This window comes from Orcinus orca, chromosome 14 (genome assembly GCF_937001465.1).
Source record: "Orcinus orca chromosome 14, mOrcOrc1.1, whole genome shotgun sequence".
Classification (NCBI taxonomy): Eukaryota; Metazoa; Chordata; class Mammalia; order Artiodactyla; family Delphinidae; genus Orcinus; species Orcinus orca.
In genome coordinates, this window is record NC_064572.1 from 43,075,564 (window position 1) to 43,100,653 (window position 25,090).

At 52.3% G+C, this 25,090-nt stretch overlaps 1 protein-coding gene across 1 annotated transcript; it reads right to left on the reverse strand.

The window, feature by feature from the left end:
• Positions 1-371: 371 nt before the first annotated feature.
• On the reverse strand, positions 372-13,836 carry GDF10 (growth differentiation factor 10). Its single transcript, XM_004286497.2, has 3 exons — positions 13,209-13,836; positions 3,269-4,194; positions 372-1,346 (listed from the first exon to the last, which is right to left on the reverse strand). Exons 1-3 carry the CDS (start codon positions 13,522-13,524, stop codon positions 1,155-1,157), a joined length of 1,434 nt encoding a protein of 477 aa, XP_004286545.1. The 5' UTR covers positions 13,525-13,836; the 3' UTR covers positions 372-1,154.
• Positions 13,837-25,090: the final 11,254 nt, after the last annotated feature.

Here is a 25,090-nt window from a genome sequence, read left to right on the forward strand (position 1 = left end):
TTGCTTGAACTACCCCAAGTAGAAGCCCCCTGACCAGGCTACCATAGATGTTCCTTTAAATATCTCAGGCACCTCCCCATCACTTGACATCCCCTCTGAGGCTAAGGAGTCGAGGTCACTGTGCCTGCCTGGGCCATGTCCTTCCTGGACGAGCCCAGGGTGGGGACCTGTGGTGTGATATGAGTGGGCAGGACCCTGGAAGGCATAGGAGTGGCCGGTGTCTGGAGCTTAGGATAAAGATGAGAGAGTGTGGAGACGGCCTACAGGGGCCTTGGCTCCTAAAGAAGGCTGTGACCCCAGCAGCCACCCAGATGTCATACTTACACGTGGAGATCCATCCATATTTTGCAATGGGTGACATTCAGCTTTTGAAGATACCACTGTCCCTTTAATTTATTAGCTTTCCATAAAAACACATACCGTACACAATCTACAGTATAGAAAGTATAATTTACAAAAATATAAAATCTTGGTTATGTTTTAGTATTCCCGCGTATCACTGCATGGGTTATTTCAATAAGCGCGTTTAAACAATGCACGCTCAGCCAGCTTGACTACCTCTGTGGGGAACGGTGTCAACGCCCTCCTTTTTGTTTTAAAATAAAACATATATTAAGAAAAAGAAACCAACATTGGTTATATGTGCATACTGTATGTATAAAAGCGTTTGCAGTGGATTTTGAGAGAAAACATCCATTTATACCATCATTTAGGCCCTGTTTTGCAGCGTCACACTGTGGCCCGAAGTGTTTTAAACTGATTGTTTAAACAGAGGTTCTTTCCTTGTGAAGGGAGTGAGTGCCTTCGGGTCTGTAGTCTTCTTTCCAGGTTATGAGATGATAGTCACAAAACCCAGCCTGTGGACATGTCCGGTTTTCAGGCCTTCAGAGCACAGCGGACAGGTTGTGGGCAACCGTCAGGCCAGGGCTAATGCCCAGATCCCTTCAAAGGATTCGGACTGGCATTGAGGGGGCTGAGTCACCAGCAGTGAAAGACCCCAGAATGATGCCCTGGGGTGACAGATGGTTGCCTGCAAGCTGTGCCCTGCATTTGCAGCTGCACCCTGAGTCAAGTGCTCACTCCAGAAGGTTCCGAGAATGCTGCCCTGCTGTGTGCAGGCGGGGCAGGTTCTTTCCACTCCAGAGCGGCTGGTCTTACCGGCAGGCACAGGTCTCCACAGACATGTTGGGGTACACCTTCAGAACCACATTCCGGTTCTCATCCAGGAAGAGGACCCCAAGAGAGTTCATCTTGTCGGGAACGCAGCAAGGCTCTGGGATGCCCGGGACGATGCCCACGGCCCTGACGATGCTCTGGATGGTGGCGTGGTTGGAGGGGCGGACGATCTGCAAGGGGGAAAGGAGCATGGTCACCTCCGAACTCTGCCTACCCTGCAGTCCTAACCCACCCACCACGCTGCCTGCATGCCCTTGACTGAGGCCACAGAAAAGGCACTGACCTAGAAGAAAAGGTGAGATCACAGGGTTGGGTACACATTTCTTCTGAAATCAGTGGCAGACTGAGTCCTAGGGACTTTTGCAAAAGGCCTTCCTGCCCTTCGGGCTCCCAGAGGGAAGGCACATCCCCTACATGGCACTGGCCACTTGGGGGCACCTGCGCGTCACACATCCCCGAGGAGCACCAGGAACTGGGCAGGTGCCCCAGAGGGAAGGCAGTGGAGAAGATTGGAGGTTCTGCCTGGGGCCATACCTGCCCAGACTTTACAGTCCAGGGAGCACCGACACGCCTGCCATGTGATCATGTTCTCAGCACAGGAGGGGAAGCCTTGCAGGCACAAGTGCATCAGTGTGATGGGGCTGGAAACTCGCAGTTCCCAGGTGGGTCTGACTTTGGGGTGTCAGGCGCTGCTTCACCTGCATCACCCCATTTTCTCATTGAATCAACCTTATGGGGTGGGTACGACTTTAATTTTCCTGGTGAAACTGAGGCTTAAAATGACTAAATAACTGGACCAGGAGCCCTCAGTTAAAAAGTAGTCTGGCTTGGAAACTATGCTCGCTGGGCCCACACCAGCTCTCTTCCCCTCCCTCCCCAGGCAGCCTCTCACAGCCAGAAGAGTCTGGGTCCCAGCAGCAAACACGGCACCTCCCACAAGATGAAGAGGACCATGTCACAGGTGCTTCAGCTCATTGTTGGCCAGAGTTTTATATGCACAGTGCCTCTGGTGGGGAGGTGGGAGGAGAGGGACACCGGCATTTGGGGAGTTCAGGCTGGTGTCAGGGAAGGTGGAAAGACAGCCAGGCAGACTGATAAGGTAAGCGCAGGGTCAGCCAGCAGGGGCCTGCCGTACTCACCCTGCATCCCCCGGGCTGGGCCCTTCCAGCAGACGCCTGTCTCTCTGTCAGACACCTCCCTTCCTCTCTCCTGCACATGCACGGCTTTGAGGAGAAGCCTCTTAATTCCCAAACAGGTTAATGCGGCCCCGCGTCTGGGTCTGGGATTTCCCAGCTGGCTGATTTATTTACGTTCACAGTGGATTTACGCGCTGACTTCCTTTCTTGGAGAGGAAGGCATGACCTGGAACTCAGCAGAGGAGCTAAGTAGGAGGAAAGTGTGTGCTCTGTGCCGAGGTCGACATCAGCAGGCAGCCAGCCCACCGTGGTTCAGGATGTGGGGAGATGGATGGACAGAACCATGGCCCAGCCTGGAGGGAAGGCGAGCATCTGAAAACCCGGGCCAGTGCAATGGGGAAAGCAGCCCCGTGCTGTGTGTCCTGCCGACTCGTGTGCAATGAGAGCTAGCTGCCCTGTGAGTTCCTGCCCTGAGTCGGGGGTGGGGATGGACGGTCACACTGGGAAGCCACTGAGGCCAGCTCTGTGCTGGTCACAGACACCAACGCCCTGAGATCCAGGCCAGGTTTCTAGAAGAGCCTTGGTGAGGAGGAGGCTTAAGAGACCTGACCTGTATGCAGGGGGCCAGGCTCTCCTCAGCCTCTGTGGATATTGCTATGTGGGAACACACCTAAGGAGATGGATCTCCTGTTTTGCAAAAGAAGAAAGGTTCTGATTTAAAACTCAAATTCACTGAAGGCACAGCCAGACCCCATCCATCTGTGGGCTGTATCCACCCAACAGGCTGACATTTTGGCACGTCTGTCTACCTATTCTCTGCCTTGAGTAGATGGGAGGTGTCATTATCCCTATTTACAGAGAGGAAACAGTGAGGAGGCAGAGGGACTTGCCTGCAGGGGCAGAGCTGAGAGTCACAATTAGCCCAGAACACAGCGGGGCGACCCCACACACTCTACCTTGGGCATGGGGAACTCGCAGGCTCCTGAGCAGTAGTAAGCGTCGAACGACTTGGGTGAGATGATCCATTCGTTCCACCCGATGTCTGCAAAGTCCACCTTCAGATACCTCCGGGAGCAAACCCGCGGCTCGTCCCACTGCTTCCTCCGGGCTTTCTGCATCGTCTTCTCGTCAAAGTCCAGCACCTGCGAGGAGGCCATGAACACATCCTGGCCCTTCTTCCTGCGGTCCTTGCGGCCCGGCCGAGGCTTCAGTGCACGGAAGGGGCTGGGCCACAGCTCGTGCTTGTGGTAGTGCTGGGCGTGGGGGGCATGTGCCGGCCTCTCGTCCAGCCCCGGCAGCTCGTTGTTCTGCAGTGGCCCCATGGCCTGCGTGGCCCGGCGCACGCGGGGGTCTGCCGAGCTGTTGGGGGCTGCTCCAGGCTCCTGGTCCCCAGCCTGGAAGGGGTCATATCTCTGCAGTGTCACTGCCACGCTGTTGGGCTCTGAGATGGCCAGGTCGTTGGCGTAGATGAGGATGTAGGGTGCGTGGGGGCCGGGCCTGGGTACCCCCGGGTCCTCCTCCCCAGAATCCAGCTGGGCGGACAGGAGCAGCTCGCCATCCCGGCGGGCCGCCTTGATGATGGGGGAGATGTCCTTGGCCCGCCACAGGCCCCGTGGCGGGGGCAGCAGGGCCATGGCCCCACGGAGCAGCCCCTGCGTGGCCATGTTCTGCGAGAGGCTTCGGAAGAGCAGGTGCTGGCGTGCAGGCGGGCCCGGGGGCAGCAGGCGGCAGGATGCATTCTTGGCCCGCTGCTTGCATGGTGCCTCGCGTGCCCGGGGCCACCGCGGCTCCGAGTAGAAGTGGAATGTGGCCATGAGGATCATTTCTGAGTCCTGCATGGAAGTCAGGTTGAAGAAATACAGGGTCTTCTGGTTGACCACTTCTGCGAGGGAAGGACAGACCACAGCCTGTTAGGTTGTCTCCTGAACAGGGCCCCATGCTCATAGGGTGTCCCGTCCAGGAAGTGGAGGAGGAATGCCCATTGAGGGAGCACTTTCAGGCCAGCAGGCTTTCCTCATCTCCTGTAATCCTCACATGGAACTGAGGAGGGCACCCTTCGCTATTTTCAGGGACCAGATGAGGATGAGGGATTGAAGTCAGAGAGGTTGGGGGCTGTCATATCCCATTGCAAAGAAAGGAAGAAAAAAAAGGTGGCAGACAGGGTAGATGCTCAGGGCTGCTGGACCCTGAAGCTCCAGTTCCTGCCTCTGCACTCTAACGCCTCTCAATGAACAAATGATCTCCCCCATCTTCATTCATGAGATAAGGTGGAATCAGGTATTCGGGATACTTGGGTTGGGTCCGAGCCCTGCTGACAGTAGCCCCCCTGTATCCGCACAGCTTTCTATTTTATAGACATTAAATGCAGTCCTTCTTCCAAATGAGGTAAATTAGAGTGCCTCACACTGTCTCAGCATTGAGCGGCTTCTGAGGGAAACTGGGCTTAAGAACACAGCCATTTGGGTGTCTGCTAGTTATTCTGCCCAAGCCCTTTTAAACTTGTTTTTACAAAGAAAAAGCACTATCAGGGTTGTACCAGGTCACTCAATACAATCTCCAACATCCAGGTTGCTCTCCAGAGGCCGGAACCACGATGAGGACCGGCCTCAAACATCACATGGGTCACTCCCATCTCCCTCAAACATCACACCTGCAGCTCGAGGATACTCTTGGCCCCTGCATCCCTGGGGCTGTCAACCACTCTTTCCTTCCTCTCTTGGTTCTACCAGGTGTACACCAGGACCCCAGGGCAGAAAGCTGCCCCAGGCCCTGGCAGCATGAGGTCTGGGAATAGCAAGCCCTCTCTAGGGTTTGGATTGGAGGGAGGCATCATCTCCCTGAGATGCTGCAGGAGAGCCGGAGACCAGAGCTGTCAGGTGGGCTGTCACCCTCCCGCTGCCCTATTTCCTGTTGCCAGGGGTCTGTCTGCTGGGTGAAGCTGGGAGAGGTACAGGGCTTCCAAGAGCGGGAATGTGTGTGTGTGTGTGTGTGTGTGTGTGTGTGTGTGTGTGTGTGTGTAGAAAATGGGTCACAGTTTCTCTGACACCTGAGCCCACAGATTCAGCTGGCATTTTTTTTAACCAAAATCTTCAGTTTAAGGTTATTTGTTTCTATTGGGATGAAGGCATAATTCTACTGGGAAGAAGGCATAATTCAATTGGGAACTTTCATGTACTTTTAAGGGACTACAAGAAAGAGGAAGGGAGGAAAAGTCAGAGGGCCCAATAAATGTCAGTCAAAGCTTGGGTGACATTCTAAAGACACGACCTTACCTAATTCTCAGAAAAAAACCCTCAGCATGTCCACAGCAGCCCCTCAATGCGTCCACACATAAGGAGAAGCACGAGTCTTGATGACATTTAAACCTAGCTTCCCCAAACACTGCGGCCTTGAGTGTCATGGTCCTCGAGTCCTGCATTTCCCAAAGCTCAAAGATCACTGCTTTCCTCCTCTGGAGATGCTGATTCAGAGGGTCTGGGACAATGGGGCCCAGGAATTCTTATTCTAACCAGCATTCTAAGGGATTCTAAGTTTGGGAAGCAACGATGGGCGGTGGCTGTGTATCTGCAACATCCGGGGTTGACTTGTGGATGGGGTGCAAGTTCACCAACAAGGCAGCCCCTACCCCCCAAGCTGGGAAAGGCTCTAGGAACCAGGCTCCCAGGCCTCAACGGGACCATGCCTTGCTCATCTGCCTCAGAGAGACAAGAGAATCTCTATCTCACCCGAATGCTTGGAGGATTAAATAAATAACATATGTAATGTGCCAGGCACAAAGGGGGAAGCCCCCAAATGTGCTTCTGTGCCACTTTTGTCTAAATGACCAAGGCCGGCAGAGCAAGCTCCTCCTGCACCAGTTCGGGCCCCTGTTACTCAATGGTCCAGCTACCACAGCAGAAAAAGTGTTTTTCTTTTATCCAATTCAAGTCAACTCCATTGTTCCGCTAACAGGTTCTTTGTGCAAGAACACTCTAGGCTCTAAAACAGACATGTCTGACTCCTTCCAAAGAGCTGGCCCTTCACAGCGGGATGCAAGCATCTTTGGCCTAGAAACCTGTGGCTCTCGGTGAGAAGGAAAACAGCAGACTGGGGGAACCGAGATGGGGCTTCCCAGAGAAAAGCACCTTGGCCCCCCTTCCAGTGACAAGGTAAAGAACGAGAGAGGATATAAAGAAGGATAACTGTGACCACCAAGGCAGGGACAGCAACCTTGGCTTGAGGTGGGTGCGGCCCAATGAAGGTGCTGGGAGGGCCGCCCCAGGGTGGCAAAACATGTTGTAGAGGAGGACGGGGTGCCCTCCCCTGGAGGTTATTTCTGCACGGGGTGCAGGAGAGGGACAGCAAATGCTGCCCTTCCCTTAGGATGGAGAACCACAGAGAGCACGCTCAGGAGCTCAGAGCGGGAAGAACCTTAGAGGTCAGGCAGCCTGATTAATTACACTCAGGGCAGGAGTTTTTCCTCCATTTGGCCTGAATGCCTTTGGCCACAGGCAGCTCGCTCCTCACAAGGCAGTCTGATGCGTGCTGACCCTCCCCGCTGGGAACCGTGGAGGTGGAGGTGGGTCACTCCCATCTCCAGGGCACGAAGGGCCACAGGCTGGCCCAGCTCTCTGATTGTACCTGCATGCCTGCATTGCAGGGGGCTCCAGGCTGTGGCTGAGAGAAGGCCACCTACCTGAAGCCTCCCAGCTTGGATGAGCCCAGGTCACAAAGGAGAATCTCCAAAGAGAAGTCCCTATTTCCTATGAGCTGTGCTGGTGCCTGTGGCTCCCATCTCATGGTCAGCTAGAAAAGATCCTTCCTTCCTCCCTCCTATCATTCCTCTCTCCCTTCCTTCGCCCCTCCCTGCCTCCCTCCCTTTTCCAGATAAACATTTGGGAAACTCCTACTCTGGGCTAAGTGCTGGGCTGAGCAGGGTCCTAGCAAAGGTGATTCCAGGCACTCAGAGGAGCTCAGCCCAGGGATGAGACAGACAGTGATGTGGGGACGCCCACCTGCAGCGCCCGTCGCAGCTTCACGGAGCTGTGTCCAGGAGAGGCCCCCGGCGGGCTGGGTGCTTTCGACCTCAGGTCAGCATCCTGCTCAGAGCTCTCTACTGCCCCCCAAATAAAACTCAACCCTTTACCAAGGCCCTACTTGATCTGGCCTGCTTACCTCCCCAACTCCATCTGCTCCCCGCACCCCCATCTCTGCCCTAGTCACCCTGGCCTTCCTGTCCTTACAAACATGAAGCTCCGTCTCAGGGCTTTGTCCCAGCTCTTCCTTCTGCTGTCATCACCTCTCCTCTAGGAGTCACTCCTCTCTCCTTTGGGCCTTTGCTCAAGCGGCATCCCTAACAAAGGGTACCACTGCCTCCCTTGGCTGAAGGAACAGCCCCATCGCTCTGTCTGTCCCTGGCTTCATTTGTCTTCACGTCACTCTGGGACATCCTGATATAATATATTTCCTTGCGATTGTTTCTCTTTCCCTCTAGAACACAAACTCCAAGAGGGCGGGGCTTTGCCAGCTGTGTGCACTGCTGTATCCCTAGGTCCTAGCACGAGGCCTGAGTGATCATCAGTGCTCAGAAATGTGTGCTGAATGGCAGGGGAGGGGAGGGGTCTTTGCTAGATCTGTCTGCTTCACTTAACAAAGGGGGTTCCTGGCCTGCTGCCCTGGGGCTCAGTGAATATCCTGAAAGAAGTCCAGAAAGTCTCCTTTGGAAAGATGTAGCCGATTATGTAAATCCAGCCGGAGGCACTGCAGAGCAGGACGTTTGTCCAGTCACTTCCCCTTGAGCCTTAGTTTTCTCAGCTTTAAAATGGGAATAATATTGTTTACTGATTAGGAAGCTCCAAGTTCCAAGCATATACGCATGCTTGATTCCTCGTGTTCACAATGAGGGCAGCAGACATGGCAAATGGACAAAGAGATGGAGTTTCAGAGAGGGTACATGACTACATGACTACATAACTTGCTTAAAGTGCTTAAAGTCCCCCAGCTGGTAAGGGGTGGAGCCAGGGCGTGCTTCCAGGCCTGTCTGACCCCAAGCCCACGCCCTTCCCCACCCTCCCCAACCAGGTGCTCCGGATAGAATCCGGGTCTGCTTAACAGCTAATGTAACAAAGATCATGTGCTGTGAACTCTAAAATATTTTGCAAACACAAGTCATTATTTGGATTATTTTGTATTCTGACTCTCCAGGAAAGAAAGGACTGATCTTATTTAGACAAGTTGATCTCTCTATGGTCTTTGGAAATCTGAGAACCCTAGTGAGGTCCACTCTACTGGGCACTCAACCTCCTTCCCAACTCTTTAGGGATGGGACTAGAGAGGAAAGAGGTAGGGAAGCGGTCCTAGTCCAAGGGTGCCCCCAAGCTCCCTGCTGGCCAGCTCTCAGGCCAAGACGACCCTCAGACTGCTCTGCTCTGTAGAAACAGAATCCAAGTCACCTGGAGATCTGTCCCTTCACTCATTGCCCCTGAAACAGCCATCAGGGTGACCAGAGTGAGAATGCCGGGCTGAAGATGCAAGCACCAACATAATAAACTGAAGAAAGGAAGTGGTGGGCCACCAGTGGTGGTGCAGAGAAGGAAAGAGAACTAATGTGTACCGAGTGTCTATTTTTAGGCAGGCTCCAGAGTCAGGGTTTAAACCCTGCTTCATCACCCACTAGCTGTGGGGCCTTAGGAAGTCACACAACTTCTCTGCCCCATCTGCTAATCAAACAGAACACGTGTACGTGCCTCCTGAAGTTGTGAGCTCATCTCTGCAGTGCTCTCAGCAAGGTGTCTGGCACCCAGCACATGCTCAGAACACAGTGGTCATGTGGTGTCACAAGCTACTGCTACACTCAGGACCCCCCACCCCTGCTCCCTGCCCTCGTGCTCAGCGGGAGGCACTGCCACCTGTCCACCCTCTCCAGCAGGAGCCTGAGAATTTTCACAGCCTCTTCGCCCTCCTGCATGCAACTTATCCTAGTTCCTATTTCTCCACATCCTGTTTCTCCACAACCACCCTGAACTTTGCATCTTTCCACCACTGTCTTAGCCCACAGTCTGACCTTGACCACCACTGTGACCCCAGGACACTGTCACCCTCACACCACACTCGTGCTTCACAGGGAATCATCTATTACAGATGAAGAGTTCACATCCTTCACAACCTCCATGTATCAGTAGGAAAAAGACCAGAACCCCAAGTGGATGAAGTGGTTTCCACGGGAAAAATTTCGAATGGCCAAAAAGCATGAAAAACAATTCAGGATGACCAGTAATGAAAAAGAAAACGGTAACTTCAAATGAGAACAAAGATATAACAAGTTTTACCTGCTGCAACTCTGATCCCATTAGGGTAAAAACTATATATAATATTCCACAAAATATTAACCCTGGTTATATCTGGATTGTGATTTCTTTTCTTTACTGTGATTTTCTACGATTTCTGGATAAGTATGCATTTCCCTTATAATCTCTTGTCTCTCCTTCTCCCCTCTCCTCTTTTCTTCTCTCCCTCCCTCCCCCTCTCCCTCCCTTGCCCCTCTCTCACCATACACACTCTCTATACTGCCCCACTGCTTACAGGCCTTGGTGGCCCACTGGTTCACTTCCATTTTCTGCCTCTTTCTTCCTGTTGTTTCCTCATTGAAACCAAACACCTCACAGTTCCAGGCAATAGGGCTCTGCTTCACTTCTACACCTGGCTAACACCCGCTGCCCTTCAGAGTCCGTCTGGGGCCTCCCCTGCTCTGTGAAGGCTTCACTGGACCCTCCCCACCAGCCCTTCCCCTGCCAGGTCAGTGCTGTCCTTTGGGGCTCCTGAAGCCCACCCCCAGCCCTTTCTCACTCCATTGTCCTACCTGTGCCACTGCACACATTCTTCTGTTTACTTCTCCCTTCTCCACCAGCCCGTGAGCTTTTCGGGGCAGGGCCAATACTCTCTGCTTTTCTGTGTCCTCTGAGCTTACAGCACCTGCCACTGAATGAGGTGCCCAGGAAAGACTTGGGGAACTGACTGTGACATCTGGCACTCTCGACAGATGAGTATGTATTAGTACTCTCATTTTAGAGATGAAGACACCAACCTCAGAGAGGTTAAGTAACTTGCCCAATATCACATACGTAGGTGGAAAAGCCTAGATTTAAATGCAGGTCGTTTGAGGCTGCAGGTGTCTAACCTTAACCCTTATGGTCAGGCTCAGAAGCTCTCTCCACTGATGCACTTCAAGGAGCAACGGAAGGGAGGGAAGGAGCTGGGTGGCTGGAGTAATCATAGTAGAGCTAAAACATTATTGAACTTACACGTGCCAGGCACTGTGTTAAGCACTGAACATATCTCAGTTCATTTAAAAAACCCTATAAGGAAGAGAGCGTTATTAGTCCCATTTTAGAAGTGAAGAAAACGGAGTCATAGACGAGTTCAGTCCCTGGCCCCAGTCACAGACTCAGGATTTGGCCCTTACCAGCCCAGCTCACAGCCTGCGCTTGGAACCTGAGCTGAGCTGCCTAGAGGCAGGCAAGGGACACAGTTCCACTGTAACACGGGTTGCAGGGACCACCCCACCGAGGCAGCAGAGGTCACCGTCACGGAGCAGGACCAGAGCTGAAGCCCCCAACATGTGTGCCTCATCCATGAAATGAGGGGTCCCCAGCCAGGCTCACACCTCCTCACAGCTTCGTCGCTGGGTCACAAAGCAGGCCCTTCTGAGGGCTGGTGAGGGACTGGGTGTGAAGAAACTTAAGCCAGTCGGGGGAGGAGAAGCGAAACCGAGCTGCCTGGGCCTACCCTCTGCCAGGCACAAACCCCGCCTCATCCCATTGAATCTTCACCCCACCCCCACTATGTGCACAAACAATTGACACTCAGAGAGGTAAAGTGATGTGTACACACATACTAGTAGCAGGTGGAGCTGGGACTTGTACCCATGGCTGTTTCAAATGGTTCCAAACAAGAGTACTGGATTTGTCAAATAGTCCTAGACTGATCCAGAATAATTCTGATCTCCCAGGATCTGTTCCATCCTCTGTCTCCTAAGTCCTGGGCTCAGTTCTGATGGAGGTTGGGGGAGGGGACTAGCAGTGAGAACAGCATGAGCCTGACAGATGGACGGTGCCAACCACTGCCACTGTGAACAGCTTGCCCTGGCCTGGCCTCAGTCTCCTTATCTGTAAAATGGGAGGACTGGATCTGAAGTACTGTCGCCAGATCCTTGTCAGGGCTAAGTGTTGCTTGTACCGCCCCCAGCCTGTGAAGACTGAAAAACAGACCGTGCACCTCCATGCCTGGGCCTGCAGCAACAGGGTGGGCTCAGTGGGCGTGCTCATCCCTTATTGCAGCAGTGAACTTGCTGGTCTTGCTTTCCTCAAGTGCAAGGCTTTGGGGACTGAGTTAATGGATGCAAGGTCAAGTCTACACCTATATGAACACAAGTCTTTTGTACTCCAGGGAAACACGATGCACCAACACTTAACCTGGCCAGTGCTGCGCTTACACATATCAACTCATGTCATCTTTCCTGAATTGCTACAGGGAAGATATTACCATGACCTGCCCATTTTGTGGATAAGTACACTCAAGTCCACAGAGCTTCAGTGATTTGCCCAAGATCATAGTCATGCTAGATGATTCTTGAGTGACTTAATAATGATACTCCAGAAATGGGCCCCAAGAGGTGAATAAAAGGTACCAGGGAGGATGGAGTTAGATCTAGTTGGCCTGGAACCTAGTGAGTCTGCCCAGTAGAGGATGGGGGGAAGGGGCTTCTCTGCGGCAGGAGCTCCCAGTGCATGTTTATGCGAGACCAAGCTTCCAGTGTCTGGCTCTGAGGCCACGGTGTGGTACCCTAAGTAACACAGCCAGTGATCAACAGGGAGGTGGCGGATCTGACTCCAAGCTGTCTGGCCCCAGTGGTGGGCTTGTCCCCCTCTACCTCAAGAGGGGGCCCTACAGACCAATGGTCTTTCTCCTGATGAATGGCCTCCTCCTTCACAAGGGCTGCAGGGGACCCCTACTCACATTTTCTGCAATGGCATTCTGAGACCATGAGTAATCTCCATGACAACCAGGGTCTTCCCATCACCCCTGTGCCTCGTCTCTGCTCACCCAGGGCCTGCAGAGGTCACCCAGCCCCGGCGGGCAGACAGCTGAGGCAGGATTCTGAAATGCTCTCGGAAGCAGGGCAGGGAGGGCTCGGTGCAGCTCCATCCAAGGTGTGGGGAAAGGGGAAAGGATCTGCCCAGGAGGGGCAAGGGCAGGAGGGGGGCTGGGAACCCCCACTGCCCAAGCTTCTAGACCTTTCCTCAAACCCCCATAGTCTGAACAATTCATGCTAGTGCCTAGCAGGCCTCAGTCCCATGTACCCAAGGCTGGGCACCCAAGGCCATTCTCAGTCCACCCTGCTTCCCCAACTGCCACACCCACTAAGTGCACCAGCTAGAGGGGCACAGCCCCTGCCTGGGCCCAGCGCCTGGCACTTCCATCAGGGCTGCACTGCGCCCACCTGATGGGCTCTCTTCAGTGCCTCCTTCATCTGTCAAGAGCCAGCACAGCCTACCCCCCGAGCCCCGACACACACACGGTGAGCTCCCCCAGCCCAGTCCCATCTCCACGCTGTGCTTAAAGCCTTGTGGATGGGATCGTCTGTGTCCGGCAAGTGTGACACCCTCCGAGGTTTGGCGGCACCCCAGGGGCAGGAACTCTGTCACTTTGTGCCACTTCGGCGTCCCCACGGGAGGCTCAGGGCCCGGCACAGAGTGCTCGGGGCGGGCGGCGGTGGGGGAATAGTTAATGGAAGAATGAATGAACCAGTCAATGACTAGAAGGAAGAGGCAAAGCGGAGGTGCAGGGGTGGGAGGATGGACACATGAGGAGGACCGCGGAGGATGAAGAGAAGGGGGCCACAGGGCCGCCTCTACTTACCCAGCCGGGCCCGGAAGCTGCGGACCGTGTTGCCCCCTCCTGGCCGCGCGCCCCTTCGGCTGTATTTCTCATAAAGCCGGAGCATGTGGACAGCGACCATGTCCTGGGTGCCGGGGCCTAGCGCAGCGGCCGCGTCCCCTGGAGACCGCTGGGCGTTCTTGTACCCCGCCAGGCCGTCGGCCGCTGCGGGCGGGGCGGACCGGGCGGGGGCCGTGTGGCTGCCGCCCGCGTCCTGGAGCAGCAGCAGAAGTAGCGGCAGCAGCGGCAGCAGTTGGGACCCCGGTCCCGGGCTGGTCCGAGCGAGGCCACGGGCCATGATGGGTGGCGGTGGCGAAGGGGTCGGAGCCGGGGAAGAGGAGGAGGAGGGAGATCGAGGGCGCACAGGAGGCTGAGAACAAACCCTGCGGCGGGAGGGCGCGCGGGCAGCACCGGCAGGCGGGGGCGCGGGATGTCGAGATCCGCGCGGGGCAGAGCTGGGCACGCAGCCGGGCGCACGGTACGGCCAGCGGTCACGGCCGTCCGGAGCCACGCAGAGCCGAGCCGAGCCGAGCCGAGCCCAAGCCGGCGCGCTGCCTCGGCGGACTAGCGGCGAAACTTTGCAGCCCCAGGCGCGCCCGGCTTGGCGGGTTCGAGGGGCGGGGCGGGGCGGGGCGGCCGGCTGCGCCCTCGCGGGGGACCCGGCTGCGCGCTCCGAACCACTCCGGGCCGCCGCCTACACTGCCGTCCGTGGCCCGGCCGCGTTGTGCGTGCGCCCGAGTGTGGCGGTGTGCGCGCGCAGGGGTGTGCGCCCGATTGTGCGCCCAAAGTCTGGGTGGCGTGGGCGTGGGCCGGCGCGCTCCCCGCTCCCCTGCGGAAAGCCGGAGACCTGGGACCCGGCCCGGCTCCTGTGTGTCGGCGCCTCGGCCTGGCCGGGACTGCGTGGGGGCTGGGCGGCATTTAGGGGGGGCCCTCCTGCCGGGTTGCCCCTGCAATGGCATGTGATGATTGTGGTTGCAAGATGACAGCTCCCCCGTGAGGGCCCGACGGGGGAATGTGTGTGCGCCCGGTTGTCTCTGAGCCAGTGTGTGCCCAAAATGCAAGAGTGAGGGGAACGCGAAGCCTCCTCGGAATCCTTTGAAAAGCAAAACCCTAACACTAAAGCTCAGCCAACCCAGGACAACTGGAACAAGATCCTGATTAAAATTCAGAATTAGTCGATTTAACTGACCCTTTATCTGGCGACTATAGTTCTGGTTGTTGAAGGAACACATCAAAGGTGCTTATTAATCGTTGGACGTGTAGCCATCAGGCTTGTCCTGAAAAAAGGACATGGTTTTAAATTGTTTTACAAAGCGTTTCCAAAACTTCAGAATAGGAGAAGGAAACGCTTAGCTTTCCCAAGACTGTGTCACAGTGAGGGTGCAGTGAATCCCTGGCCCACCACCCCTCAGTTTAGCCCTGGGGCAGAAGGTCATGAGCGTCATCTTGCCTTTAGAAGGGTTTCTTGTCCATGGATAGAATTTCAGGGCATCTGTGAACTTGGATGGGGAAAACTTACATCTTTATTTTCACTAACCTGTACCTGCAACTTAGCATTCCATATTAGAAACACAGGTAACCAACTACAGTGGTATTAACCATACCTGTGACTTTGTCACCAATAGCCACTAAACACAGATATTTTCATATCACATTTTCTTATCATGTTTCTCAAATATATCTCTTCTTGCTCATCACTGTTCTGAAATTAAAGTAGTCAAGGCTGCTGCTAGTTATTTAATGAATTAATTAAAAGGCACACATATCACTCTGTTGCAAAGTTGTTTTAAAAAAACATTTTGATAATTCTATTTGAACGTAATTGGCTTCCTCTGTAACCCTGCCTATTAAGAACATTCTTTTGAAAAACAGCCTATGGGCTTCCTCCGATTGAGTTAGAGGTTCAAGGCCTACATAAAAGGTTTAGGAACCCTTCTGAGGGAAGGAAAGGACCTCTTCAAACCCATATTCTTCCAGCAAGGTCCAGGATACTGTCCATACTACATTTCTAAGGACTATTTGCAAACTTGCAAACATACTGTTCCCTTTACTTGGTAACTTTGGGCTCCCTGAGCCAAAATAGTTACTTTTCTTGGAGGACTCACAATGCAATAATTGAAAAATTGCTGGAGAAAGCTTCCGTTTGGTGTATAAAACACAACCCATTTGTAATTTTTCAAAATCTTGCAGTGTCAAATTAGAGGCCATCCCACTGAAAGCCTCGGAACCTCAGGCCTGTAGCTTTTGGAAAACGATAGAGAAGGATTTTATTTCTTTTGATAATTTGCACACATCACGTTCAACTTCCCGTTAGTAGAGCTCCCGTTTGTTCAGTGAAACAGTTTTCAAGAATGGTGTGCCTGGAGGTGAGATGACCAGTCACAATCTTGGACTTGATGAATCTCTCCTCGAAAATGATCCACACCAACTTTTACTGCTCCCTTCCCCCAGCCCCACCACCACTTCCCTCCTTCTCCCTGTGCCCCTCACTTCCCCTCCGCCCCCCTTTCCTCTTCTCCCCCAGAATGCCTCTGACCTGTACCGGCTGGGGGTAACCTCTGCTCATGGGTAGTTTTGTCTCTGCTGGGGCCATACACAATTGAGGCCTGTGAAAAGGAGTGTGAGTCCGCAGGAGGCCAGGACAAGCTGGGCTATTCGGGGTCTGTGTCCATTAAAGCCTCCTTGCTCTCCTTAACTCATTCCCACTCCATTCAAGCCAGCCCGAGGGTCAGGCTTTAGCCAGCACTAAAACCTGTAGGGTACAGATTCTCTGACATTGTTGGGAAAGAATTAAGGCATCAGCTGGGGACGGCTAATATTTCTTGCCTCATTTTATTGCCGAACAGCGGGACTGTTAAGTCTTGAACACTGGAGCACTATGGCCCCCTTTCATGTAGCCGAGATGATGGGATAAAAATGTGTTTGGTGAAGCAATTCAGATTACCACCGGGTCACATCCTCGCTGGCTCCCAGCATCGCCTGCAAACAACATCGCTGAGACAAGGAACAATCGCTGTGCAACTCCAGCTCAGGCAGAACAGTGTTACTAGCGTGGAAATGAGGCTAACTGTGGAGCTTGCCAATGAGAATGTTTGGTTTTTAATAGCTCAGGCTGCAGCTCAAAATAAGAGTTGAGATGGCGGACGGTGGATTCAAGTCCTGAGAGTTGTGATTTCTCGCAGCTTCTTACTAAAATGATCCTGGTCCTGGGAGCTTCCGATGCTATTTTTACCAGGGTCTCTGAGGTCTTGAACTTGCCGTCAGGGATGGAGAGTGTTCTCTCTAGGGTGATGAGAGGTTGTTTGGGGAACCTCGGTCTCCGAGGCCTATCTGCCACGTGCTCTGGGGTGGCAGGGTTTCCTTAGGCTCGGAAAGCCCTGAGCCTCCGTAGTTATAAAACGCCACACTTGAGTACAGGAGAAGTCAATCTCTGGGTAGTCTGGGAAGCAAGCTGATTCTGTTTCATCTGGAACGTCGCCCCAAGTAAACCCCAAAGGAACTGTTCCTGAGCACTTGTTTCATGATATTGTCCAGTTACCTTCTGGGAGAGTCATTTTGTGGGTCTAACCAGCTCTGTCACCCTGGGACGGTCCCATCCTCTCTTTGGAACCCTGGCTGCCTCCTGGTTAAATGAGAAGACTGACCTCCTGGCCGTTTCAACTCCAACATGCTACGCCTGAGTCTGTGGACTCATGTCAACTCATTCTTGGAAATGAGAGCATCTCCATGACCTTTTAGAGTCAATTGGGATGAGGTTCATAACCCTATTTTCACCCCTACCTTGCCGTGTGGCCTTAAGCAAGTTACTTGACTTCTCTGGGCCTTGGTTTCTCAACTCTAAAATGGGGACAAGAGTAGGATATTAGGAGTATCACTGGTAAGGTTTTAACATGAGATGGTACTAAATAGCATCGATCCTTGTTAACTACCCTTTTTATTTATCATGTGTTCCAAAGAGGTTGCAGCCTATTTAAAATAGATCCAGATTCTGTGAGATTTGATGAGAGGTTCAGCCTGGTCATTCCTTGTTCTGTAGAGGAAATGCATTTCTTAGTGCACAGTCCCAAGAGCTGAAAAGATAAAGAAAAGGAAAGAGAATGTTTCCTTGTTTCGGAAGTCATAGACCTCTACGAATGTGCCTCTATCATCAGTGTCTGTGGGTCCCCATCCAAAGATAGGGTGGATCATTCATGCCTCTTCATCTAGATTTCTCAAGCTCTTGGCCCTTAGGACAAAAGAAATAAGAGCAAATCCCTCTTCCCATTTGGGGCATGAGCTGTGAAAAGGAGGCTGAAGGGTTTGCTGGGGCGCTAGAGACAAGAATCCCAGGGCCTCCCCCAGGCTGCCAGGCCCAAGAGTAATAAATCTGTGAAATAACAAGCACAAAAGACTTTATAATCAATGACAGATTTTATTTTTGTTCTGGCAAAATTCATCCACGGAGTTAACATTTTATAGGGAAATAACTACCCACTTTGTGACTCCTCCCCAGCCCATATTCTCTTTCTGAAAGTTGGGAAAAACTCAGAGAATCAAAGTCGGCTCCTCAGAGAACCGTGGCAGAAGAGAGCATGACTTTCCCTGGGCGGGAACCCAACTCTCCCGTTACTTCCGAGGGTGGCTCTGGACATTCATTTCTGTTTTGCTAAAATACCCGTGACATGTGAATAAACCAGGATTACAGAACATTGTCTCGGTCAGTAATCTGAGCCGGCATGGGCTCTGGTTTGATGAAATATGGTGCTCTCTGAGCAAACATGGGAATTGGTATTACTTCTCGTTAAAGCTGAACAGTGGGACTATTTAGAGCTGCTGCATGAATGCTGCTCTGTGGGGAGTGACAATCTGAAGGGAGTTGGTCTGGGGGGAGGGGAGCGGTGGTGTGGGTGGGTTGGCCAGAGCAAGCCAGTTAGGAGTTGGCGGGGAGGCAGCCAAAGGGACACTTTAGAAATCAGGACCCCTTAGGGGCTGCACCATCTCCTTACGACCCCAAAATAAGCTTCCTCGGAACCTTTGTGGGAGGGACCAAGCCTGATGTCCTTGTGCTGACATTCAAGCCCTCGTCATCTGGCTCATTTGTCTCCGTCTGTCTTGGTAGAGGCTTTCTCTAGTTGCTCTCTTCCTGCCAGTCCCCTTGTGTCCCAGAATTCAGAAGAGTCCACATGCTCTCAGTACACACCCCAGCCTCCCCCTGCAGTGCTATCCTACAGACAAGCTATGGTGCACCCCCCAGTACCCCTGCCAGGACCCAAGCCCTCATCCCCCCGGCTGCCAGGACAGTCATCTGCTGATGGCTCACAGCTAAGTCTCCCCCCGTACCCCCTAGGAATTGCCTCAGCCAAAGCTGTCCCCCTCCCCGGGACAGCCCGAAGGCAGTGTTGAGGCCCTGAAGGATGCCTTGCCCCAAGGCAGGACTGTCTGCAGGACCATCTGGCTCCGGGACTCATACAGGCCCTGCTGAGGTCCCTGTTGCAGCTGCATGGCATCCAGCTTCTCGCTGTAACCAATCCTGGTTCCCGCAAGTGGCTTGCATACATGCTGTATGCATGTTCCCATCTGAGTCTGTTTCCTGCGACAGCTGACCTAGGACAGTCGGTGCCAGGAGTGATGTGAGGAACTAGGCTCAGAGATGGGATCCGGAGGCCGAGTCATCTACTGCCCAGTGGCAAGGAGGACTCCATGACTGGTGTAGCTGGAGGCTGCATAGCCCTTGGCACGTGTGCTGTGAACTGGAGGATTCAATCTCTGATATTAAAGATTCAGGGGAAGTGATCATTAGAGAGACAATGGAAGTCGTTGGCTCTTGCTGAGTGAGATGGAGTCACGGGAGATAGATAATGAAAGGTTGAGGGTGATTAATCATGAATTTAAGGCGAAGTGTGCAAATCAGAGGGCCTTCCTGGCAGCGTATAAGAAACCCTCATCTCTTGCTGTGGGGACAGCTGAGGATCAGGCCCAGAACGTAAAGGTGAAGGTAGCAGAGCTTCAGAGATTGTTGAATTGTCAACCCCAGCAAGTCGGTTATGCTCAAGTCAGGGCGCTGGTTAGGAAGGAGTGGGAACCTGAGATTGGGATGGGGGCATCTTGGCTGATACACTAAGAACCTTAAAACCCTATACTTGTAGCTCGGTGCTTTGTGTCTAGGGTGCTTCGTCCACCTAGAGGGGTGGGATAGGGAGGGTGAGAGTGAGATGCAAGAGGGAGGAGATATGGGGATATATGTTTATGTCTAGCTGATTCACTTAGTTATACAGCAGAAACTAACATACCATTGTAAAGCTAGTATACTCCAATAAAGATGTTTAAAAAAATCCAAAAAAACCTATACCTGTTTACATGCTCAGGGCCTGGAAAACGGCCCACACCCCGCCTTGCTTGAAGATGATGCATACATAACATGTGTCCCTCTCTTAATATATCCGTACCTCCCTTCCTGGTTACCAGATGAAAACAGGGGTCACGGCCTCATATAACCCAGTCAGGGAAGTGCTAGGACCACTAAGTGGGGAAGGTTCTGTAGTCTAGAATGTCTTAGTACAGAGTCAACATGCACCAGCAGGACATGGGAGATTATGATTGGGACCAGATCCTGAGGGGGCTGGATTGAGGGGGCTGGGATATAGAGTTGGATAAGGGAGAGTTTAGCAAACAGAAGCCCTGTACCATGATGCAGGGTTTACACCATGGCAAGGGCCCCAGGAGATGGGGCTAATATGGGTTGGCTTTTGGATGGTTGAAAAAAGCAACCTGCACTAAGTGAAGTATCAATACCAAAACTGTCATGGTAAAAGGTGGAGGAATGGATTAAAGGTTCAGAAAATAAGACATGCTAGAGAGGCAATAGTGAATAGGGCCAGAGAACCACAAGCCTATATGTTCCATGGAAGGGCTCAGAGGACTCTTCATTTACAAGTGACAAGGAATTCAGTGGTGAGTGGGGCATTAGTATCGTGGAAACCTCCCTGACAGCTGTCCTCTGTAGGCTGGGACTTGGGATAGGAGACTGGGGGACTCCCTCTGTTCATGATAACACCCATTTAGGCTCTGTCCCAATATTTAGTTTTTTCAGGAAAAAGTAATGGTTTGGTAGGCTGGCTGTGGAGAGTACTGGGTGAAACATGTTGGGGAAGGCTGGAGTGAGAAGGCAGCTGGTTGGCCAGGCTGCAGGTGGACACGGGAGCCCTGGGGAGACTTGTCAGCAGGGAGGGGCTGGATGGGGAGGGGCTGGGAAGATTGGCTGGAGAGAGGCTGGGCCTGGGGGGTGCCAAGAGATCATGAGTGATTGCCCCCACCCCCCACTGCTTCCCGAGGACTCAGACAGTAGACCTTCTGTCCTCCTATGTTCATGGTGCCTGCAGGGCTGCAGATGCATCACGTGACACCAGACTGGAAGGCCCTCGGGCTCTGCCGCTTTTCCTACTACTGAGGCTGAGTTGACTGACAGAGTTAAAGCGGATTCCCCTCAAAGCAAACTAGACCACAGTCCATCCTTCTAGAGCCAGTTCGCCAATGGTGCCTTGTCTCAGATTTAGATTAATCAGATTAATATTTTAACTGGGATAGTTTTGCCCCATATGACACAGTTGGTAATCTAGTAAGAGTTTCCCCCTGATTTTCTTCTTTATGAGCACTATTTTTACCCAAGCCAGAATTCTAGTACTTATTAAATTTGCCTATTTCAGGTAAAATTCACAGGATGTGGTACTTCTCATTATGTGTTCCTCTGTGTGGCTTTTGCCCACCTTTGTGCATAATGAAGATTGTAGTGTTCATCCCTGCTGGTGGGAGTACCTTCTGTGACCAGGGACCCTGAGCCCGTGGCCTTGTATTAGTCCCCCACACCCAAGTCAGCACAGTGTCAGATCGTAAAGAAGAATCAGTCTAGCTTTGCTGAAAAAAAGACATTTGCTTATTTATTATAAATATACTTAAACCTCATTAAAGAATATATGGAAAATCTAAAAAGCAGAGATAAAAAGAATTCTCTATTTTTGTACCAACCAAATTGTGTCAATAGATTATTCAATTCTCTTCCATTATTACTCTGTGGCTGTCTTTTGTTTTCAAATAGTTGACATCATTCTGAATTCACATGCTTGTATCTTCCTTTTGTCACTAAATTTGGGGCATAAATATTTCTTTATATCACAAAAAAACTTTACAAAAGCATATTTTGATTGAATATTTCATTGGTTAGCTTTACCATGGTTCAATTAACCAATATTCTCTTATTGATTACTTTAATTTTTCCTATCATAAACAATGTCAAAATATACATCTTTGTACAATAAATATTTTTTTCCATATTTAAAATTATTGTGGCTTTTGCAAATAATTTGCAAAATAATACAACTTTCCAGAAATGAAATTATTTGATCAAAAAGTATGAATATTTACAGGACTTCTGTGCATATTTTAAACTACTATCCAGTAAGCTTATTACTAAGCTGATTTTTTTAATGTATCACGTTTTACATGCTTTATAAAATCGTCTGGTTCTTCTGATATCATTTATACATCTAAGCCTTGTTATAGCCCCTTCTACAGGTTAAATATTCAATTATGGTTTGTCCTGTGTTGTTTATTTTATTTCATTTTTATTATTATATGTTGTTACGCTTGCCTGTTTGGTCTGGGTGGGATTACTTTGACCTACCGTGTGAGGTGAGGTGGCTGGGCTCTGAATGCTGGCTCCTAACTTGCATGGGGCATGAAAGTTAGGAATAAACTCACCTCTCAAGCCACCTTCCCTCCTCTGAACCCATCAGTCAGTTTTTGTGCATCTTTCCTGGTGAAACAGAGGGGCTTCCTTCCGGGGTTGTAAGGAAATGTGAGATGCCGTAATGTTCCATGGAGCCCTCTGGCAGGGCTGTGCTGTGGAAGGGGCAACTGTTGTACCCCACATCCTCTCTGGTAGTCCTCTTTGCATCCCTGCACCCCAGCCTCATTCTGGGACACCCATAGTTCCCCAGGCAGCCAGGCTGTCCCCATGTCATCATCCCGGGCAGCCAGTCGGCCAGCATGGGGTCTGGTCCCACATGTGGATGACAGGAGATTGGAACAGTTGCCAGGATATTCCTCAAGAGCAGCTCAGGGAGGTGCTGGCCCTGCTCCTGCCCTTGCTCCAGTCCAGCTCACAGGGCCCTTTGGAGTCCTGTTTCTGGACTCTCTTACTCTCTCTTACTGAATCCAGTAAGGTTTGGAGATTTTTCCTCTTCAACGTCCATTTGACAATGTTTCCTGAGTGTTTGTGATGAGCTGAGCACTGGTGCAGGTGGTTCTGGGAATGCAGAAAGAGCAGGTGGGCTCAAGGCTTCCAGGAGCTAAAAGCAAGTTGGGGTGGGGCACAAGATGAGGACAGGTGGGTGCAGAGCCAAGGGTGATGGTGGAGATCTCACTGGGAGACCCTAACTGAGCCTGGGTGGAGAGGTCCAGGAGGGCTTCCTGGAGGAGGTGGTAACTGGGCTGAGAAGGAAACAGCATAGGGAGAGAGGAAGGAAGGGTGTTCCAGGACAAGGGAGTGTACAGAGTCAGAGGGAGAGGAACAGGCATGGTCTTTCCAAGAACTGCAAGTCAGGTGGAAGGCAACCCTCGCCCTTGTAGACTCTGCAAGCTATCACAGCCACCAGGACCACTGAGTTAAGCCATTGGGAGAGAAGGAAAAGGCATGTGGCATCTGCTGAAGCAGAAATGTGGCAGGGCAGTTTAGAGAAACACAAAGACTGCTCATGGGCAGAGACATGGGGCTGGGGTCCTCCCTGCAGGTGAGGCAGCGAACCAAGAGAGGCATGAAGCAGGATCAGGTCTGGGCTTGCCATCCACCCCACCCCCCAAGCTGTCACCCTCCCAGGAGCTGGGATTCTGGAAACAACAGCTCTCTGCTCTCTCTGAGGAGGGGGTCTGGCCTCCCACAGACCCAAAAGTGGTTCTTTAAAGCCTGGTCCATGGAGAGGAGCAGTAAGGGAGTCCTCAGCTGACAGCAAAGGGTGGAAGACTAGCCTCTGTCTGCCTGCCTACGTGACCTTGGACAACCTTCAACTTCCCAAGCACAGTGTCTATGCCTGGTGGATCCCAAGGCTTAAACATCATTCCTTAAATCACTGGTGATGCCGAGTCTCTTCTGTCCCAGAGAAAGGGGGCAGCAGGTGGTTTTCAAGCTGGCCACCATAGCCTTGCTGCGGCTACACTCTGTGCTGAGGCCCAGGCGTCTGGGGACCCTGTGTAACCTGGTGCCGCTGTGTCCAGACCCTTGCCGTCTGTCTTGGCTGGTTTTGGAGGCTCTCTGGAGCCAGCAGAAGCACCGGAGGGCTGGCAGGTGGCTTTTATGTGCCTAGTTAGGGTTTTATGGTGGAGCCTGGCAGATACGTGTCTGACTAGACGTGTGTGGCTGGGGCTGTCTGTGCTCCTGGCTGGGGGGGTCTGTGCTCCTGGCTGAGCCTGCCCCAAGAGCAGAGGTCATGAGCCACCCCAGCAGGCCCGCTCTGTGGATCGCACCCCCAGGTCCATCCACAGAACAGGGGCACTGGGCCCTCCTGGCTACAGCTTTCAGCTCCCGAAATGCGTGTTTCCATTAGTTCACAAAAGGGCTGGGCTGAGCCAGGCAGAGGGGATGGAGGAGGACGAGGCGTGGGCAGGCAGAGACAGGCTCCTGGGAGCCTGGGGTTGGTGGGAGCTCCAGGGCTGCAAGCATTTTGGAGCAGGAAAGTGTCACTGCCCATTCAGCCAGGTTCCTCCAATCTCCTGCCAGGGGCTGTTTTAGGCCCTGGGAACTCCAGGGACAGGCAGCAGTGTCCTGGCCCTTAAGCTCGTGAGCTAACGCTATGTAATTTTCCTTCCCTAAGGGACACCTAACCTGGGACTCTCACCGCCACCGTGGAGAGATGTGTTATAGATCTCAGTCATGTTCCTGATCCGAATGAGTGTCCAGGGCAGAGTCTGATGAGGTTTCATCCAGGTGGGGTGTCTGCCAGCTGGTCCACCCTCTTGCTCAGGGCTGGAGGCAGATTCCAGACCCACCATCTGAACTGTGGAGCCATCAGCAGATTTCAGGCAGAAGATGAACTTGTTTCCATGCAGGAACTCATGGGTCTGAGCACCATGGAGAGCAGGAGGGAGGAACAAGGAGTTCCTTTCCTTAATGTGTCATGGAGGTGGGGACATGGAGTAGGTGGCCCACTGTTGGCAACTGACGACAGTTCTTTGAGCTCTGGAGGCTCCAGTGATTCTAGAAAGACCCCACCATCCAGAAGAAGTGATATATGAAGTTCCAAATATCCATGTTCCCTAGGTCATTTTCCTGTTTGACTGCATTTATGGGAGCAGTGGTCCTTACGTCACCAGGATTTCCAATGGTAGAATGCATTGTAGACTCCATCCTGGTTCTGCAAGGAGCTTGGTCCAGCCACTTGCCCTTGCTCTGAGCCTCAGTTTCCCCACCTGTAAGAATGCATAGCATGAAGACTCCTCACGTGCACAGCTCTCATGATCTCAGCCCGAGGGACTCCACGCTCCGTCCAAGTCTTCAGCTGTCCCGTTTGGAAACATTTGATTCTTCATGTTGATCAGTAGGAGATTTTGTAGCTAATCACTTTGCCTATGGTTCTTTTTTTTTTTTTTAAAACATCTTTATTGGAGTATAATTGCTTTACAGTGGTGTGTTAGTTTCTGCTTTATAACAAAGTGAATCAGCTATACATATACATGTATCCCCATATCTCCTCCCTCTTGCGTCTCCCTTCCACCCTCCCTATCCCACCCCTCGAGGTGGTCACAAAGCACGGAGCTGATCTCCCTGTGCTATGTGGCTGCTTCCCACTAGCTACGTATTTTACATTTCGTAGTGTATGTATGTCCCTGCCACTCTC

Bases quoted from the DNA above. Each gene is read 5' to 3' on its own strand.
- GDF10 (XM_004286497.2), bottom strand. From the start codon at position 13,524: ATGGCCCGTGGCCTCGCTCGGACCAGCCCGGGACCGGGGTCCCAACTG. The intron at 4,195-13,208 runs GTAAGTAGAGGC...CTTCCCTCGCAG, and splicing joins CAGCTTCCGGGCCCGGCTGG to AAGTGGTCAACCAGAAGACC. The intron at 1,347-3,268 runs GTAGAGTGTGTG...TCCCCCTTGCAG, and splicing joins GCGAGTTCCCCATGCCCAAG to ATCGTCCGCCCCTCCAACCA.